Below are 20,457 nucleotides of genomic sequence, written 5' to 3'. Positions count from 1 at the left end.
TCCCACACACATGAGACATAGCCTGTTTTTAAAAATAAAACACAGTTTGCTCTCTAAATGTGCTACTGAAGTGATGTGCTCTTCTCTTCAGCACTTAAGTAGCCTACAGAGTGTGATTGTCTAGATGGACAGGGAAGGACCATTATGAAAAGTGGAGGCTGTTAGTTAGTTATTTGTTTGTTCGCAGGCGCTGGCAGTGAGTCTGGTGGGCCGAGTGATACAGCGTGATACATCGGGAATGTTATAGTTCCTTGAGGCAAATTTTAGCTGTTGTGCCACTGGCGTGTAATGCCGTGGGTAGTAAAGGCTGACAGCACATGAGAGGCTGGTGCGATGTCGTTGCATAACAAGTTTTTTGTTTTGCTGACAGGTAGAACTAATAGCAGCAAATATTCTTAAAGCAATGCCACCTGTAAATGCCTGATTGAATAAATCATAAAGCAGGGTTTACCGCAAGCCTTTTTTTATCTAAAGTGCGTCATTCTTAATATTTATTACTAATTCACTGTTAAAAACAATTGTTTAGCAAATTACAGAATATGTAAACAATAAACTGCTATATGGGAAGCTTTGCTAAAATTATTTGAGTATTTTTGGTTTTACAAAATTTAGCTTGTTTGAATTTGGTTCTCAGTTGTTAAGTTGTTTTCAAATACAATTTCCCAGAACTTTATGCAAATCTTAAAATGCGTTTTTTCTAAACTAGTAAAAGCCAAGAGTGACCTCTACAAGTTGCTTTACCTAGTGTGAATCAATTAAATATTTATAACTGCTAGTACTATAATCTACTAATAACACAATTACAGTTAGAAATTAGAAATTTAAATAGATGTTCAGTGCAAAGTCATTGTCAATTGAGTGTAAACACAGCTCTTCCGTAAATGATTTAAGTGATCTATAGTTAATTTAAATATACGCTGTAAAATACATAATATAACTTTATGCAATACAGAGCAATATAATGTTATACAATACACTACAATATAATGTTATACAATACAGTACAATATAATGTTATGCAGAACAGTATAATATAATGTTATGCAATACAGTATAATATAGTGTTATGCAATACAGTATAATATAGTGTTATGCAATGCAGCATAATATAATATAATGTTATACAATACACTACAATATAATGTTATGCAATACAGTATAACATAATGTTATGCAGAACAGTATAATATAATGTTATGCAATACAGTATAATATAGTGTTATGCAATACAGTATAATATAGTGTTATGCAATGCAGCATAATATAATATAATGTTATGCAATACACTACAATATAATGTTATGCAATACAGTATAACATAATGTTATGCAGAACAGTATAATATAATGTTATGCAATACAGTATAATATAATGTTATGCAATACAGTATAATATAATGTTATGCAATACAGTATAATATTATGTTATGCAATACAGTACAATATAATGTTATGCAATACAGTATAATATAGTGTTATGCAGTACAGTATGATAAAATGTTGTGCAATACAGTATAATATAATGTTATGCAATGCGGTATAGTATAATACAATGTTATGCAATACAGTATAATATAGTATAATGTTATGCAATACAGTATAATATAGTGTTATGCAATGCAGCATAATATAATATAATGTTATACAATACACTACAATATAATGTTATGCAATACAATATAACATAATGTTATGCAGAACAGTATAATATAATGTTATGCAATACAGTATAATATTATGTTATGCAATACAGTACAATATAATGTTATGCAATACAGTATAATATAGTGTTATGCAGTACAGTATGATATAATGTTATGCAATATAGTATAATATAATGTTATGCAATACAGTATAATATAATGTTATGCAATACAGTATAATATAATGTTATGCAATACAGTATGATATAATGTTATGCAATATAGTATAATATAATGTTATGCAATACAGTATAATATAATGTTATGCAATACAGTATGATATAATGTTATGCAATATAGTATAATATAATGTTATGCAGTACATTATATTGTAATGTTGTGCAATAAGTATAATATAATGTTATGCAATACAGTATAATACATTATAATGTTATGCAATACAATATAATATAATATACTGGTAATACATAAAAGGCACTTGAAACGTAGCATCTGCTTCCATTGCCAGCTATAGTAAACTTTTGACGCAAACGACACCTTTCATCTTTTGGTTAAACCGCTCAGCATTGCAAAGGTTTTTAAAACTGCAAAACCGTCTAAAATACACGTACATAATTATGCACAAGCGGTTTGAAGTTATCTGCTCAGTGGTGCAAAATGCAGCAAGTAAAGTTTCATGCTTGAACTTAAATTATGAATTAATTACGTAATAATGGCAAAAAGCATATAAGTTAGATATAAGAGTTGTCCTCTTTTTCTCTCTCGAAAGATCTATTCTATGACCATAGAGATAACTAGCCTATTAGACTTTACTATGGTTATGTTCATGCAGAACATACCACGCACATACCCACGTGTGCTGCAACATTATGTTTTATCAATCATGAGGAATAAATACTATTGCTAATGTAAATTTAGTAAACATTTATAAACATAATGCTTTTGTTGTAAAAGCAATTCTGAACTTAGTTTCTTATTTTGAATGCTACTGGAATGTCAATCTAAACTAAGAAATCACATTTTGTTTTTGTGTGTGTGCATCTGTTAAACTGTGTAAATGCAGTGTGTTTTACATGATTTGGCCAATTTTATCAAATGTTTAAACGTGTATGTTTTGTACCCTTTACCAAGTCGCTAAAATATTTGATTTCAAATCTCCATCTGTTTTCTGAGAACCGGCATCTCAAGCAGCCAGCTGCCGGCTGATTGAAAGTGAATAATGTCTCAGTCATTGCCTCGCTTACTGCTAGTCTATGTTAAAATGCTGCCACAGAGTATAAGTTATATATAAAGAACTAGAGTCAGTTTATTCAAGGAATTTATTCACCCTGTGCACATATATTATTTATAGACACTACTCATCGTTTTCAAGTTCCACTTGCAGTCTTTATTTTATGTTCAAACTTGCTATAACTGTTTTGCAACAACCTTTATTTATACGTAACTCGTGAAATTTTAAAAAGAGTTGAACAATTTAATCATTACTTCAAATTGTTAAATGTATTTTCTGAAAATAACAGAATATTGATAGTAGACAACTCCAACAGATTAACTAATATAAAGAAGAAATCTTTTCTGAAACTGTCCATGAATGGGGTATTTTAAAATATTTCTGTATCTTCTAGTACATCCTTCTATAGCTAGATCTGTCATGAAACCTTCTGGGATGGTTGTGATGGTTGTAATGGTTGTGATGGTTGTGATATGGTGGCCATACATGGTTTGGTGCATGTGGTTGATAACAGGGTTTCACTCGCACTTCTAAAACACACACAAAATTCATTGTTAGTAACGGGTACATGATGAGAACTCTCCAATATTGGTTTCTATGCTATATTTTGCTTATCACTTGCATAATATAATCTTTTTTATAAGCTTCTGTTATTTATTTTAGAAAAAAATCATAATAATTCACAAAGCTTTTTACATTCCAAAATAAAAAAATAAAAAATTACCATCTGATTAATGATTTACTGTTTGAAATGGTTTTGAAAACAATTTTCATGAAAGTTTTTTGTTTGCATTTGACAAATAAATTGGCTATCACAATCCGTGAAACAAAAAAAGAATTGCTGAAAAGGTGAAAAACTTGTTTTTTTGCTTACTGCAGTTGAAAAAAACTGATAACTAAGTGATTTGCTATCATACCAGTTGCAGCTAAGCCTACATAAAATGATATTTACGTGGGACAATCCATTGGTTACCATAGAGACATAAGCATCTATAAATTCTGATTTTAAAACATTCATGGAACATCACTGTTCAAACAGTATATAGTTTTTTTATAATATCTTGCTAAAGATGTCATAAAATATATCTACATCTAGCAATTTTTCAACCTTAGATGTTCTTTGCTAAGTTTGTGCTGAGAATATTCAAGATGCGCAAACTTTCTTCCAAAATTGCTTTTCATCTTCTAGTTTCAGTGTAACAGCCATATCTAATCTTTACCTGGGATATCGATGTTAAAGTCATAGCTCACAAGATCTCTGGAAAAATTGCTATTGTAGGGCAAGACAGCAAGCTCATAGCCATTTCTAACCCTTATCAAAGCCACAAAGAGATCTGTAATAACAACAAACAGTAATGAAAGGACCACACAGGTAGCTTTAAAACAGAGTAGCAATAACGAAACTGATGAATAAAGCCAAATTTGAAATTTTATAGTAATGGTTTTGATCACAACATACTTGTGCATTCTGACTGTTTTGTTTAGAAAAAATTGTAAGTAATTCAAGTTATTTAAAACTAATTATAAATACATTTATTTAGTTAACTTTTCTGCAAACGTTTTTATAAGAACAGGTAGCCTTAAAGCTATCCTCAAAAATTCCTGAAAATAGTTTCTTGTAACTAGTTAAGTTGTTTAGTCAATTTGCATATATTACTTAGACCAGACTTGAAGCTGAAGCTACAGAGAATGCTAGAGTTTTTCTGTCAAACCAGGAAAGATAATATAATAAAACAATATAATAAAATAATGGCAATAGCTTCACTAGCAAATGTGCTTACAAATTAGCTATGTAAAAATTGTTGATAGGCCTACTTGAAAATTAAGTTTTTAACTAATGAAATTCCCATTTTTGCTAATATCATTTGCATTTTAATAATACCATGGAGAAATATTTTATTGTAAAAGCTCATGAACAAAAAATTGACTGAATAATGTTTTGCTGCTCTAATTACACAAAACCTAATTTTCACCAAATTTTTGCTCAGCGCTTAAGTTTTTTTATTAAAATTTCAGCTACTAGTTTGAATGATTGTCAATCATGACGTGCGTATTTTGAGGTCATGATGTGTGTATCTTGAGGTCATCACATGTGTATCTTGAGGTCATGACGTGTATCTAGGGAGACACTTGTAACTGCCAATCCATAGTAAATATATTACAACTTGATCCCAACCATTGTTGAAACGTTGGTCTGATACAGTTACAGGCTCCAACTCCCAGCTACCAGTTACCATGTAGTGGAAGGTGCAAATTCTTACTGACATTTATCAGGCTTTTTACAATGACCATTACAACATGTAACGACCAGCCAGTGTTTTGAGCAGATGTTAGACACATTTCTCATCCATACTTACTTGGGTTAATCACGGTTGCCAGTCGATAAGTACCATCTCGCTGACGTAAAACCTCAAAGTACCTTTCATCTATAGTTTCCTCATTGGCGGTATCAGGCAGCAACAAGCGTGAATATCTCTCACGGCTTTCTCTCTTGTCATCAATCTGAGATTAATAAAGATATTTTTTGTTTATTTGAGTGTTTCTAGTAGTTAGTAACTTTTACTAATGAAGCGTAAAATATAAAGTTTTCTTTACAGTAATGCAAAGGGCAGCGACTCACAGGTCCAAATTTGACTTTTTTAGCCATTTTATGATCCTGTTTAAACTGGCATTGCAACTTTACATCGCTTTTTCCCAAGGATAAGATGGCGGTAAATTTTAATTTAGCCTTGTTTTTTGCTCAGCTTTCCATTAAGAGCAGACATGAGAGGGCAATTCCTACATATTTGGGCACAGATATAGGTAATTGTTACAATTGCTTAAACGAATTTAGGATAACAAAATTTTTAGAGAGATGGGTGAGTTATTCATATCATGGAAACAATCGTTATGTGACAAAATTCTGCTATAGTATTATGCTATAGGACAGCATCTTATTTTTTGTATTGATGACTTCTAACTCACCCTCAACTCGACTCTGCTGAACGAAATTCCAAAGGATGGAGAACGGCTATCATTTTGGGTCGCAAGGGCTACTTGACCTTCGTCTGTCACTCGCACTTGCAAAAACTCTCTTTCCTTCAATCAATACAGTTTAACATTTTAATAATTGTCTCCTTACAAGCGGTATGTTATAAACCAAACCTGAAACACCTTTGTGCATAAGCGAGAAAGTTGTAAAAGCTTTGTGATACTCTTTACTATAATAGGAGCTCTGTGTGTCTGTACAAAGCTACACTTCCAGGTTGGGAACCAAATTATTCTCAATGAGATTCAAACTCCTGACTTCTAGCTTCACAGACCATCTCTCCACCACCTACACCGTGCAACAGCTATCAGCCACCGTGCCCTGGTTGTGCAAATTGTGATTCAATGGGCCTTTTTGGCACCATTGTTGGTCTCTCAGCACATCAGACTACCAGTGAGAGAAGAAGCTTTAAAGTATGTAGACAATTATCTCAGAGCCAGAAAATGAATTCTGTCAGAGCTATACTGGAGTAGTAAATTTCCTATCTACTTTGTGGAAAACTCCGGCATATTATACATACTTCTACAATTCTAGTCATTTTGTAATCTTGCTTGGTACCTTGGCACTGAAGGAATGATATAGATGGTAATTATAGTGCTTTAAAAAGAATCATTTCATACAGAACTCGAAACTCATAAATTTCAGCTCATTAGACTGGCACTCTAACTGCGCTAATCGACTGTTTTGTAGATTAGCAGAATACAGTAGGCGCACCTATAACATAAACCTCTTTTACGTAGATTCCACTTAACGTAGAAAAATTATGTAGAGATTTTACATGTGTATCGTAAGGCGTTTTATATAATGTGAAGTGCCAAGACAGTGCAAGCTTTAAAACTCCTTTAGCTTAACGAGAGCTCGTTAGTTGCTTTAAATGTATCATTTTTTTGTTGCATTCAGAAGAAAAAACGATGTATATGGGTATCTGGATATACATTATATATATCCAGACATCCATATACATCTGGATATACCATGTTATATATATATATATATATCTCTGAATATATATTAAATATATACCCAGTTATATATAATATATATCGAGATATATGTTGTAGATATCTGGATACATGTTATATATATCTAGATACATATTTTACATATCTAGATATATATTACAAATATCTGAATGTATATAATATATCCAGATATATATTGTATATCCCGATATATATTATATAAATGAATATATATGATATATTTAAACATTTATTGTGTATATCTGGATATATAATATGCATCTAGATATATATTATATATTCAGATATATGTAATATGTATTCAAATATATACTATATATCCAGATATATTTTATATATTATATATTCAGATATATAATATACATACATCCAGATATATATAACATATTTAGATATATATTATATGTCCAGATATATACAATATATCTGGATATATTTAGATATATATCCAGATATATATCCGAATATATATCTGGATACATGTAATATATATTTAGATATATATATAATATACATCTGGATATATATAATATATATCCAAATATATATTATATATATCTGAATATATATTAAATATGCATACTAGTAATAAATAAATACAAAACTTTTCAAAACTGTAGAGTGATTGATGCCTTGATCTCAAACGGAAAACTTCTGTTATTTATTTTCTTTTGTTAAAATGCGAGTAAACTTGTAATTTAAATTTTAGATGTTAGATTTTCTACTTACCGACATTGTATTTCGCCCTTGGTCTGTACTCAATAGAATTGCAGTACCTTGAATGACCCGGCCTTGAGAATCGAGGCGCTTGCAAAAACCAAACACTTCTACTATGAACTCAAATGCTAAAACAGAACCAAACTGAAAAAAGTATTATGTACACTGACATACCTATTAGATATTTTTATGCTTTCAATCTTCTTATACAAACACGATAGATTATATTGATCTGTAATATGTTATGTTGGACTATATTTTATGAGATTATACTGCATTGTGGTGTTTTCAATTACCTTATATCATATTGTATTATGTAATATTATTCATGTTCTGTAATGTTTATAAAAAAGAAATGGATATTTCATATAAAACTGCTTAGGAAAGAGACAAAAAGGTATTCTATTGTTCTTACACATTCTGTCTTTCTTAACCTTAGTACTTATACAGTACATTCTATACACTAATTTTCAATATTTATTTTTGTAATTTGTAAGAATTTTTAAGCTGATAATGACCATTTGCTCATCTTAGAAACATACTATGATGAAAGCACCACTGTCTATTTTATATCCTCCAAGTACACGTATCGGCGATTACATGTACACACTTCATAACTTATATGCACATATAACAACACTTAAATTTACATGTACATACATCAGTACTTACATGCACATGTATCATGACTTACATGTATATATACCAGCGCTTACATGTAAATGTATCAGTACTTACATGTATCAGTACTTACATATATATGTATATATATATGTATATATATATATATACATATATATACATATATATATATATATATATATATATATATATATATATATATATATATATATATATATATATATATATATATATATATACATATATATATATCAGTACTTACATGTACATTTATTCAAACTTACATGTAAATATATCAATAATTACAAGTCTGTGTATCAGTACTACTTACATGTATATATATCATTACTAACACGTGCATGTACCAGCACTTACATGTATGTATATCAGCACCCACATGTACTCATATCGGTACCTACATGTATATAGATATCAGCACTTACATGTAAATACATTGGTACTTACATGTATGTATAACAGTACTACTTACATGTATATTTATCAGTACTTACATGTATATATATATCATTACTAACATGTACAACTACCAGCACGTACATGTATGTATATCAGTATCCACATGTACATACATTACTACTTACATGTATATATATCATTATTTTACTTATTTAGAATATTATTTACTTAGTTTACCTATTACTAGCTAATTTATTTAATAAAACATTTTGTGTTTTTTTTAGTTAAATGAGCTTAATGCCGTATCTGGGGATCTGAGCAGTGGCAACTGTATTGCTGGTTTGATCAATAATCAATTAACGGTTGAATTGCACCAACAAAGGCCATTTGCGGAATGAGCCCGACACTGCTGGTGTTGGATTGCTCTAGACAACTAGACTACCATGCTCCATGTTTTTTATATAAGAATACTACATGAATGCCTGGTGTTGCACTAGTAATAAAATAATTACCCGATGAGTTTGAGTAACTTACCTCGTAAGCTAGCAGTCTAAAACTTTATTTAAACAATAGCGGTGTTTTAAGCCAGTTGAAGAATCGTTACATTACGCGTAATGATCAGCTGTGCTGGTTAATAACCCTAAGTGTAAGTACCTTAGTAAATGTAGCTAATGTAATCACAATCATTTATTACTATGGTCAGTTGAATGATCGTAAAGTTATTGTTGAGATCGATGATCTTCAGACCCGGCGGTGCTCAAGGAATCGAATCTTCTGCTAAACGGATTTGTCATTGCTAGACTTTAACCGCTTCGGCTGGACATAGAGATGACCAACAAAAAGACAAACACAAAACAACGCTGAGATTTATATATATAGAATAAGCCATAATAATATCACCCAATGGAGTAAGCCATTATAAAAGCATTTACAAACCTTGTTCACCAGGCATGAGACCTCTTGCACCAAGCTGTCCTCTACCATCCACTTGTATGTCTCGTCCTGTGAAACAAGTTTATTATTTAAAGTGAAGCATATATAGCGACAGCATACAATAAAGACTAAATAAAAAGTACAATAAAGCGATATAAAATGTATTAGGTGCTATATGAGCTATCAGACAATACAGAGATGAAAATCGGCCTATTTAGCTGGCAACAAAAAATTCTTAAGTGATATTTTTTTAACAAAACACAGGAAGAATTAGCAAAAGTTTGTTATTTTGTAACAAAATGAAAAGACGTGGGTTTAAATAAATTAAAAACCCAATTAAAACCAAAAAAAGAATTAACCGACAATTTTAAAAGTTTAACAGTTCACAAACTTTGGCTTTGAAAATATACATAATTATAACTGTATGGTTCATAATGACATATAAATGAAACACTTCACCCATCGAACAACTTGACGCACTAATACCTTGTTTCACTACGCTTTTTCGAACTGCTTATTTTGTAATAGTAGTATCCGGATAATGCATAATTTCTAAAAGTGAGAATTGGTTTTTGTGACATATTTAAACGAAGCGGTTTATTGTGGTGTTTATCTAAATAATAAATCCTAATTTTTCACTGTGCAAGCATACAAGTGTGCCTGTATGTTTGCAAGCGTGTTGGTGCATGTGTGTGTGCGTGTGCGCGCGTGTGCGTCTGCTAATCTGCACATGGCACAAAAAATTAATTAGGACAAGCGTTGAATAAAATATCTTGCAATACAATGTTTATCTTTAAGGAACTTTAATCTCTTCTTTTTAAAGCGGAGCAAAAGAAAGTTCCCATTACCTGTAAAACCTGCAAGTATGTTAAATCTGCTACCAGTAAGTCATGCTTACCATGCTTACCAATTATGGCAGTCCTGTGTAGAACAATGTCAAAAGGAGATGAGAACCTTCCGGAAAGGGAAGGCAAAACTTGCCAGAGTTTTGCATCTTGATGGAAAATCAAATTCGTGGCAGAGCTGTTTAAATACTGGTCAAATCCTGCTGAGGTTGACTCTAGGAGATTAGAAAATATAAACAAAATTATTATTCATGGCTGGTTGAAGGAATACGATAAACTGCTCCAATCTTTTTCGAATTAAAATTTTTTTGTTTTTTTTTTCACTAGTTTAGTCTTTCAAAATAAGTATTCTAGAACATTTAAACCTCAAAAGCAATATGTATTAGTAGTAATATATTACGAAGCAAAAAAATCAACAGGTTTAAAAAGTTAAATTCATGAACTAGTTTATATTAGCTTAAAAACCGAAATCTACTAACAGAAAAATTCATTTTTAAAGATGAACTCTCACAAAATTTTAGTGTATTTTATCAGAAAGTGTCGGTATTTTTCTATTATTTGCAATTGTTTTTTTGGCTGGAGTGATTTGTCTGCCAGGATGTTTCAAGATTAAAATTGTGATGTGGTGTATGAGACTGACATAATAAAGAGCTGTAACGCTGTTGAGCAAGTTTTTACTGCAAGGATTATCTGTTGCAGATCAATATTTATTTTTATTGTTTCACCTCATTCTTTCACTTGCGCCTCTTCATGCCAATTAAAAACCTTCTGTACCAAAGTAAAAGTTCACACAAACTGAGACCGATTAGCATTGTTAACGAAAAAACATTTAAAATAAGGAGATATGAGCAGAATTAAAAAAATATATATACATTATATATTAGATTCAAAATACTGTATATAATATATTATATAATATATAACAGCATGTATGATAATTTTATAATATATATGTTTTATTGAAAACTTTACATTGATGAAAATTTAATTATATCTACATGTAACTTATGATAACATTTTTATATTATTTATAATATATTACATACTACATAAAATATATAATATACTTTATACATGATTTACTATATATAAGTTTGAGAGAAAACTTTACATTTATATAATTGCATCAATGTGCAATTTATATCTATAAATTTATAAATGGCATAAGCTATTAAAAACATCAAAAGAGATCACTTTTTTTTATCAAAAAAGTGATGAAAACCTAAAAATAAGCAAAAGCTCACATTCGTTTTCCTTTAAGAATTTTTTTCTGAATTTTTTTTCATCAAATATTTTATCTCCAAAAATAAATTAGCCATTATAATTATTTCATTGCTTGTTTACATCATGCCCTTGCCATTTGTTTTAGTAATAAAGTTCCTTTTGCTTTTCGAGGCCATTTAAAATTAAAGAGTTTTTACATTTTACTTATTTCTAAAAATTTAATTTTATACCTTATCCGATTTTTCTTATTTGAAAAGATTTAGTTTTATACTTTGTTCCATTGCTATCAGTTTCTCAAAAATGTAAGATGGACTCTTGCTAAAAACATAAAAGCATTGCAATGATAATATTGTTCATAATCTTTGAAGCAATATTCTTGTGATACCTTCATTCTGAAAAGAGTTTGCTAAATATTTAGCAACATTGATTCTTCTCTAAACCATAGATTAAATCATAAAGTTTAAGTATCACTTATGGCACGATCAGGTGAGAAATGCATATATTAATCAGAGAAAAAAGTTTATAAACTTTGAACAGTGCTCTGGTTAGACATTTATAGGCATTTTTAGAATGCTAAAAACTTCACTATTTAGTTTTTATAGACTTTTCTCTCTGGTTAAACACTTATAAAATATCAATATACTTTTATATGGTTGATAAATCTAAGTAAATCAATGAATAAATCTAAGAAACTAGTCTACCCAACTATATTTTAAATTGTATTTGCTGATTACTGTGCATTGTGTTACGTTGACAATATTTATAAACAAGATAGAAACTATAAAATGTAAATATAAAAAGCAGTAACCAATAATACATAATAAAGTTAAAAAGAAATTATTTTTGTGCCATAAATCTTTGCTACTGAACAAAGTTCATAAAAATACTACTAGTAGAGATTACTTGCGTAGTGCAACTATAGCCTGAATTGAATGTAATAAAATTATTATTTCTAGACTTTTAAAGATGATTTTTTACAAAAAGTTAGTAGATTTTTTTTAGAAATAAAATAAAGCTACCATTTTTATACTTTTAAAGATAAACTCACGTTAATTTTTGGTAGATTTTATCAAAAATTATTGGTATTTTTTGTCATTTGTGATAGTTTTTGATGTTTTAGGTGATCTGACTGCCAGGATGTTTCAAGATTACAATTGGCAAAACATGATTGCGGATAAACCGCTTAAAAGAAAAATACATGCCAAAATGATGTCACTAGTTGTGCGGCTGGCCTATCATTTTCATTATTATTGATATCGGCTTGCATTCAAGTTGCAGCGTTATGCGTCTCTATTCTGTCAGTCTTTTTGGCAAAGTGCAACTTTAAGCATCATATTTGCACTTTGGCTTGAATCTGAGCATTTTAGCTGTGATCAAGTTTTGTTAACTTTAATCTTAAAACATCCTGGCAGTCAGATCACTTCAACCATAAAAAACAATCACAAATGATAGAAAAATACCGATACTTTCTGATAAAATCTACTAAAGTTTTTGGTAAGTTCATCTTTGAAGTTGCCAAACAGACTCATTTTGAGTGGCTGAGTTTCGTTTATTCCTAATCTATATTTTTACATATCACTAGAGCTCTATTATGTCAACGAGAAGTCAGATAGATTTTTGTTGATCAGTCAAGGTACAGTAATTTCATTGTGTCAGGATTAACGAGGGCCTTCTATTAGCTTTTCCCAATTACCGAAAGGTTTGCTGTTACCAGCTGTATTCTGTATTATTACTAGCATGGTAGTTAGTTGGAGCAGAGGAGCAATTGTAGTTGGATGCCCTTTCTAACACCACCATGGTTCTTGTGGTGGTTTCAACCGCCTGCTTACTGATCATAAGTTGGCATAGTGTTTTTAGACTCGTGTTTGCTTTCTTCAATCTACTAGTGTACTAATGTTGCTATCAGTTTAGGCTACAAATATTAAATATATTTCTTGTTATTTGTGCATAATGATTGACGTAATAGAATGGAACTAAATAATTGAAAAAAACTTTGGTTGCTAGTATTAAAAGATCTCATCAAATGTTTGAAAAAAATCATTGCCCCTTTTGGCAGTCAAGGTTTCTCTATGTGGATAAAATAATGTTACATCAGAAAGATGTTCTAAGACAGGCATTGCAGTTAGAATGTAGAACTGCTCACTGCAGCAATATGGAATTAGATACAATACCGCTGCATAGATAGCTGCCCTTTGTAAGATTCTTTCTGTGGTAAATACATGCATATAGGATGATGTTTCATAATAGGTTTTTAAAAGCCAACAAAATTATTCTAAAATTATTAACTGTTGTCTGGTTAATAGAAAAATAAACAAAAAAAATGTCTAAACTACTAAATACAACAAAACAAGAGACAATAAAACAAAAATACTTAACCGATATTAAAAGGCTTAAGCACAATTATATTGTTTAATCCTCAATAAAGAAATGAATTATATATTTCTTTTTAATCCTTTTAAAAATTATTAAAATTTGTTTCCAAAGAATAACTTTTATTCTTAGTTCTTATGTTTAAAAAACGTTGAAGCATGGAGAGACAGCAATTACCATAATGTTATGGTATCACTTGCAAAAACTGTTTGTAGAATATATAAGAATGTAGATTCACTGTCACTTACCTACACGTGGACACTGACTGTTGACAGCAATAAGTTTTATCAGCAGCACAACTATAAAAATGAATACTCCGCCGTTTCTTGCAATTCTCTCCATTTCTCACAATCAAAACAAAATCAAAACCACCCCGAGTCACTTCACACTTTGGTATGAGGTATAAGCTAAAATGCTTTTAGTAAATATGATGAAAAACTTGGCTGCAGATGTGGTTTATAGCTATTTTATGCACTATTCTTTTGGTTATTTTTAGACAATGAGCTGTGATAAATCAATCTATAATGTGAATTTAGAGACAGGTTTGATACCATAGCGGAAAACAGCGACCAAAGACTTTCCACGAATGACAAATAGGCATAGGCAATCTAATAATATGAAAAATATGTGTTTTTATATATACTTATCACGGGTTTTAAGCTCAAAACTTAGCAATTAACAATAAACAATAAGTTAAACAAGATTACTGTATTCCATGTGTTATGCAAAAAAATTTAAAAATATAAATGTACATAATTTACGGCAGTTAAAAGTTAAATCTATAGGTTGTACTTGTTTGGTTTGGTTTTTATATAGGTTTTTATAATATTAGTTTGAACAAGATTATGTTTAAAAACAACATAATTTCTAGATATAGTCTAAATAGTGTCTAAAAGCAAGTGGTGATGCGTAAACCTGTAGAAGTCTAAACATCTTTTTGTTAGCTTGATCTTCATAGGCAATTTAAAACAACAGTTTTGTATCAAACTGCTTAAATGCAATATTTTTGTGAAATGTTTTTGAAAAAAATATCTTTATTTTGTAAAATTCAATGCTAATATCTTGCTCTAGAAAAACAAACTTGCATAGCTTTCAACTTATTTTTAATTTATTTTCATGGAAAAGAAATAATTTTTGTAATAAAATAAATAAAAGTAAATAAAACCCGGCTACATATTCGACGTATGAGGTATTGGTGAAACAATGATCAAAGTATTTTTCAGATGAATGGATATTTTAATACAATGATCTCTCACTAAATGATGTGTTATTCATATATATTTTGAACAGACAATGCCAAGATGTAAAGCTAATAAACTGTGCATTCGTTTAAGGGCACTGGTTGTTTTCTGGATGCATAGTTCTGAACAGATCACACTTCTTCTTCCGGCTTTTGCCGTTCAGGGGTTGCCACCGAAACTGAAAATGCTGAGACCTTTTGCACATAAAATTTGGGACAAGAGTAATTGTGGCTGGATGCCCTTTTAACACTACCAAAGCCCCTTCTGTGATTTGAACCACTGACCTACTGACTATATATTGTCAGTGTACTAACCACTGAGCTATGGCTGCTTCCAACAGAGGCCACTAAATATGTTATATGATATAATTTTTGCTAAAATATTTTTATGTATTTTATACAGCTATCTTTTAGAGTAAAACCATTTGATGTTTGTAAGTCTAAGGGAAAACGTTCTGGTAGCAAATTATAAAAAAAATGTACAAATCCTTCTAAAAAGCGCTTTAACAAAAGTGAATGTAGCTATATACAAATGCTAAAATAAGCACTTAAGCCGCACTCATGGTCTCTATCAGCTCTATAGATTTCCATATATTTAATTTAGGGCAAGCAACAATCTCATCACAAGAGATTTTGTTGAGTTGGCTTTTCTCTGCTTTAGAAAACCATAGTTGATCATTCCTTAACATCTGTTTCAAAAACACATAGGTCTACTATTGAGTAATTGAAAGTCAGCCATGCTTCTGATATCATCTGAGCAGACACAAGCATTTTTTTTGTCGTTTGAATGGTTAGGTAGCACAATGAGTTTACCAAACTTTAGAACTTACCTTATATCCACTCCTGTAGGTTACCTTGCACCTAGTAGTGCTTTTATTTATGTATGTCAATAAAATACATTTTTAGACAAAAAAGGTCAATTTAGCCACGTGCAAAGCACATTAAACAAAAATAAGATTTATTTGACTCTGACATATTTTGATATGCTCATCGTCAAGTGCTAGATTTAAAAAGACTCCGCTGAAACTTTTCCAGTAAGATGCTTTAAAACCTGGCAAATGAACTGAGGCCACAACAGTAGGGCCAACTACTAGTTGCACTAAGGCAACGAACTGCTTTTCCGGCGAAAGGCCTCACGTCGGTGCCTTGTCAGAAGCCCATCATAATGGCTGGCCCAACAGGCCGACAGTTGGGATGTCCTGTTAGGAGAAACACCAGCCCAGAAAACCAAAAAAGTAATAGAGAGCTGAGACGTAGAAAGTCTGACCTTGTGACACTGGCTGAGGTGGTGGTGAAAGAAACTTTGGCTGTAACTCTCCAGAATTACTGTGAAGGTTAAGAAAAAACTGGAAACTGTATCCCAAAAAGGACATCACAAACATAGCAACATGCTCCAAACCAGAGCAAGCCACACCAGGCTGTGTTGCCAGGAGTGCACCCAAAGACTGACTTGAAGGGCTCCGGCTGCTGCAAAGTCGGAAGCTCGTCTTAAAGATGTGGTTGCGTGAAAAAATTCAATTTAATGAAATTAAGACCCATAAAAGGCTGAAACATCAGCTACAATTTGATGCTATTTTTGTCTTTGTAGACCAACTTTGTCCAGAGATATATGCGTTTGAATGAGGCTCTTTTTTAAAAAGCTCACGTTCCAGCGGGTGCTTCTTTTATGAGGTCACAAGCAATATATCTGAAAAGAAACCACGAGTGATAAATATGAGGTCGCTTCCTTAGCCAATCATCACCGCGAAATTTTTATATAGGCCGTAATAAATGTTATCACTCGTAAAATGCGTTGTCTGTGATCTCAAATTTAGGGATTTTACTCTATTATTAAATCACATGGACATCGATATTTACTAAATTAATTAACATCGTTACTTTAATGAATTACTCGATCGACACGTTTTATTGGTGAACAACACACATGTAATTGTAAAATTGCTGTAAAAAAATTACTGCGAAGGTGACTCCGAGTTTTCTTGGCATCAGGTAGTTAAAGTTCTACGGAGGAAGCTCGGAGAATGGAGGTAAATTTATCTTTTACTTTGAGTCTCCTATAGAGTTTCCTGTTGAGTTTACATTCAGATTGTATTTCCCTGTTTGAGGCTAAAATGTAATTTCCTGCGGGTGCGAGATACGTATGTACAGTGAGTTCTTGACGGCTTCTTTTTAATCTTTAGCATCTAGCTATACAATGGCTTAGATTGATAAATATACTAAAGGTAATATTTTAGTACTCATTAATACATGTACTAATTAATAAAATTATAACTTTTTGCTATCACTAATCATCGTTTTGTATTTTTTTATCGGTTCACCTAGCTACATTTGCTTCAAATTTTCTGTGGCAGCTTTATCTAATAAATTAGATCTAGGATTTGACATTAGATGTCCACTTTTCACTTGTAGAAAGTAAAGAAAATCGATTGATCAATGCAAATCTTTAATTTCCAGAACCAAAGCTTCGAATCGTTGGCTTGGCGTACTAGTGCCTTTGTGAAATGTTTATTCGTTTTTAAAATTACACTCGCAATCTATTTAACTCCCAATTTGGAAGCTTTCAATAGATACGCTTTAGAGTGACATATCTATGAATGAGATATATTTATTGCATTTGTTTTACTGATTACAGAATGTTTATGTCGTCCCACCAGCTGAAGCAGTTTTGTCAGTGTGGAAACTGCCATAAAGGGGAAAGAGGGACTTGAATGTGTGCTGCATAAACCATGATGTTTTGTTTGAGTTTGTTGCAGTAGATGAATTTGTCTTATCGTATCAGCTAAAACTATGTGAGTGGCCACGACTTGATGAATATTTTTAATAAAAGCTTTATGCCGAGATGAAAATATTTTTGCTTGTAAAAATTATATAATAAAATAATATTGTTGAAGATAATGCAAAAAATGATTTGCAGAATATTGTAGTGAATTGGATATGGTATATGGATGTCCGCAGAACTGGAGAATGTGAGTTCAAATCCAGTTTGCAGCAGACGTCTCATTCTTAAAACTCTATCCCTATGTATATTCTTTTCAAAGACGCAGCTTGTTTGTTTTACTTTGGTAGTAAGAAACTAGTAGTCGGTGTAGGCAATGATATACAGCCCCGCCCCAAGGATAGGCGACTGACATAATGTGGGCGGGACTTATGGGAGGCTGTATATCGTTAGTATGGGTAGCGGCGAAACTGTGCTGATACAAAGACCTTATTATACATAGTTAGCTTGACAGAATTACCGTAGACCGGTAGAATTGGTAGTCGGTAACCAAATGTTTACACAACATTTGGAGAAAGTGAGTAGAACAAATTTTCAATTTTCATTATTTAAAGCCTTTGAAACATTCATAATAATGCATCTGTAGCTGGATTTAAAATTTTATTCTAGCCAACATGAGCAAATACAAAATAAGATATATGCCAATAGAGCCGCGTAGGACTAGACTTTTATCGCAAATAGCCGATGTGAATACGAGAGATAGAGACAGGTTGTATAACGCGTGACATCATTTTGGGCAAGTCTGGGCACGTTTTTGTGGCCTGAGCGTTTTTACCGCAATCAGATTTTTTCGATTGTAATCTTTGAATATCTTGGCAATGAGATCGCGTAACACAACAAACAACATATCAACTGATAGAGAAAAAAAGTGCTTTCTTTTAAGATCAACTCAAATTTGACGCAACCACATATTTAATGGCCAGCCTAGCTTGCCTTATACCCTTCTTTCAGCTTGATCAGACACCCCAAAAGCCTGCTCCAAATGTGTGGTCTCCGAGGCTAGCCTCGGAGCTGAGTCTGAGAGCAACCGGCTGGCATACAGTCGGTAGCCTGCTTTTAAGGTGGCAAGACCGACTTGCCACACGCCTGTCAGTCAGACTTTTCGGACATTTCGGAAGCCTTTCCTGACAGATTCATAAGTGTTCATGCTCTAGAAATTAGCCTTGCAAAGTGAGGGTAGGGCAGAACCAACAGGGCGTAAGCACTGAGCCGACCCAACTCTGTTATATACATCTTCCCCGAGAACTTGGAGGGCTGACCTATCCTGTTTCTGATGGACACCGGGTGCACCACGAAGTTGCTGAGAAAGCAAGCATTTGACAAGCTCCATCAGGTCGCGAGGAGCTTGTTAGCGAAGAGTGACAGCCACTGTCACGTAGCTGATTGGATTCGGTTGTTGTTTTATGTAGTTGCATGCCTGCCTATACAACTTCAAGAGGTAAACACCAATAAGGTCTTTGTGATTACTTTTGAGCTTAGTCCATCGATGGAAACAACATTTTTGGTTTAGAATTTTTGGTGGCTCACCCGTGCGTTATAAAGATTCTGAAGCCTGTTGTCTCTGTGGACGGTCGGCCCCTGTTCTGTACAAACAGGTATGAGTGATTGTTACCCAGTGAGGTGCAGGTGGTACGAGACACAGCAATGCGGACTAGGGCCAAAAGAAAGGAGACTCCAGCCAAGGTAAGGGCTGAGTTGGAGTTGGCGAAACATAGGGCTGAGGGCTCAAAGTTTAGCCAAGAACTTGGGTCAAGCTAAAAAAGCTCTGAAGGCAGCTCAAAAGTGAACAGAAGGAAAGGCAGAAGTGTGATGTCCCGGAATAGTCAGCCCGGCCCATAAGTCCTTTGCCAGCCAGGCCCTCGAGCCCGGGCAAAGGGCACATGGTGCCCTTTAGTACAGCCCACAGCTACCAGACCGTTACTGGGAGTGGACGTTTGTGTCAGTCCTGACACCCGATGGGAGGAGAGCGCCTTACCAGGCTGCCTCTGTGAGCACCTCTGTTTCTAACGATGGAAAGGCTCATGTCGAGTCACACCTGGTTGGCGCTCTGCCTTTCATCGCCCAACCAGGAATGGACCAAGATGCAGAAAGCCTGGACTATAGGGCCGGCGACACAGACCCTGTGTCCAGCTGGCTATTCCACTGCTGATGAGTCATTGGAGCGCCGATGTCCCTAATGGCAGGAGTGTGTAGTGGCTGCCAGCCAAGCACTAACACCAAGTGTTCCAACTGAAAGGTCACTAATTAGTGGCATGCACTATAAGCCGAGCGATTGTATAATAGCCAGGGCACGGCCAGGGTGCGAGAGGAAATTAGCACCCCAAATGAGAACACGCGTGGGAGGTAGGAATAATGGGTTGTTGGGTTTACCCGCCAAGGACGCTCGTT

At 32.7% G+C, this 20,457-nt stretch overlaps 1 protein-coding gene across 1 annotated transcript; it reads right to left on the bottom strand.

Moving 5' to 3' along the window:
• Positions 1-3,073: 3,073 nt before the first annotated feature.
• Positions 3,074-19,399, bottom strand: LOC137408072 (uncharacterized). The gene is made up of 8 exons (XM_068094462.1): positions 19,284-19,399; positions 16,561-16,760; positions 9,618-9,683; positions 7,635-7,750; positions 5,859-5,972; positions 5,252-5,396; positions 4,115-4,228; positions 3,074-3,424 (listed from the first exon to the last, which is right to left on the bottom strand). The coding sequence occupies exons 1-8, from the start codon at positions 19,397-19,399 to the stop codon at positions 3,285-3,287; spliced, it is 1,011 nt and encodes a 336-aa protein (XP_067950563.1). The 3' UTR covers positions 3,074-3,284.
• Between the last annotated feature and the right edge of the window lie 1,058 nt (positions 19,400-20,457).

This window comes from Watersipora subatra, chromosome 11 (assembly GCF_963576615.1).
Source record: "Watersipora subatra chromosome 11, tzWatSuba1.1, whole genome shotgun sequence".
NCBI classification, from domain to species: domain Eukaryota; kingdom Metazoa; phylum Bryozoa; class Gymnolaemata; order Cheilostomatida; family Watersiporidae; genus Watersipora; species Watersipora subatra.
This window is presented reverse-complemented; position numbering and strand designations above follow the sequence as displayed.

Bases quoted from the DNA above. Each gene is read 5' to 3' on its own strand.
- LOC137408072 (XM_068094462.1), bottom strand. From the start codon at position 19,399: ATGGAGCTTGTCAAATGCTTGCTTTCTCAGCAACTTCGTGGTGCACCC. The intron at 16,761-19,283 runs GTCGGCTCAGTG...CCGACTTTGCAG, and splicing joins GATGTATATAACAGAGTTGG to CAGCCGGAGCCCTTCAAGTC. The intron at 7,751-9,617 runs GTTTGTAAATGC...GTTCTGTTTTAG, and splicing joins TCTCATGCCTGGTGAACAAG to CATTTGAGTTCATAGTAGAA.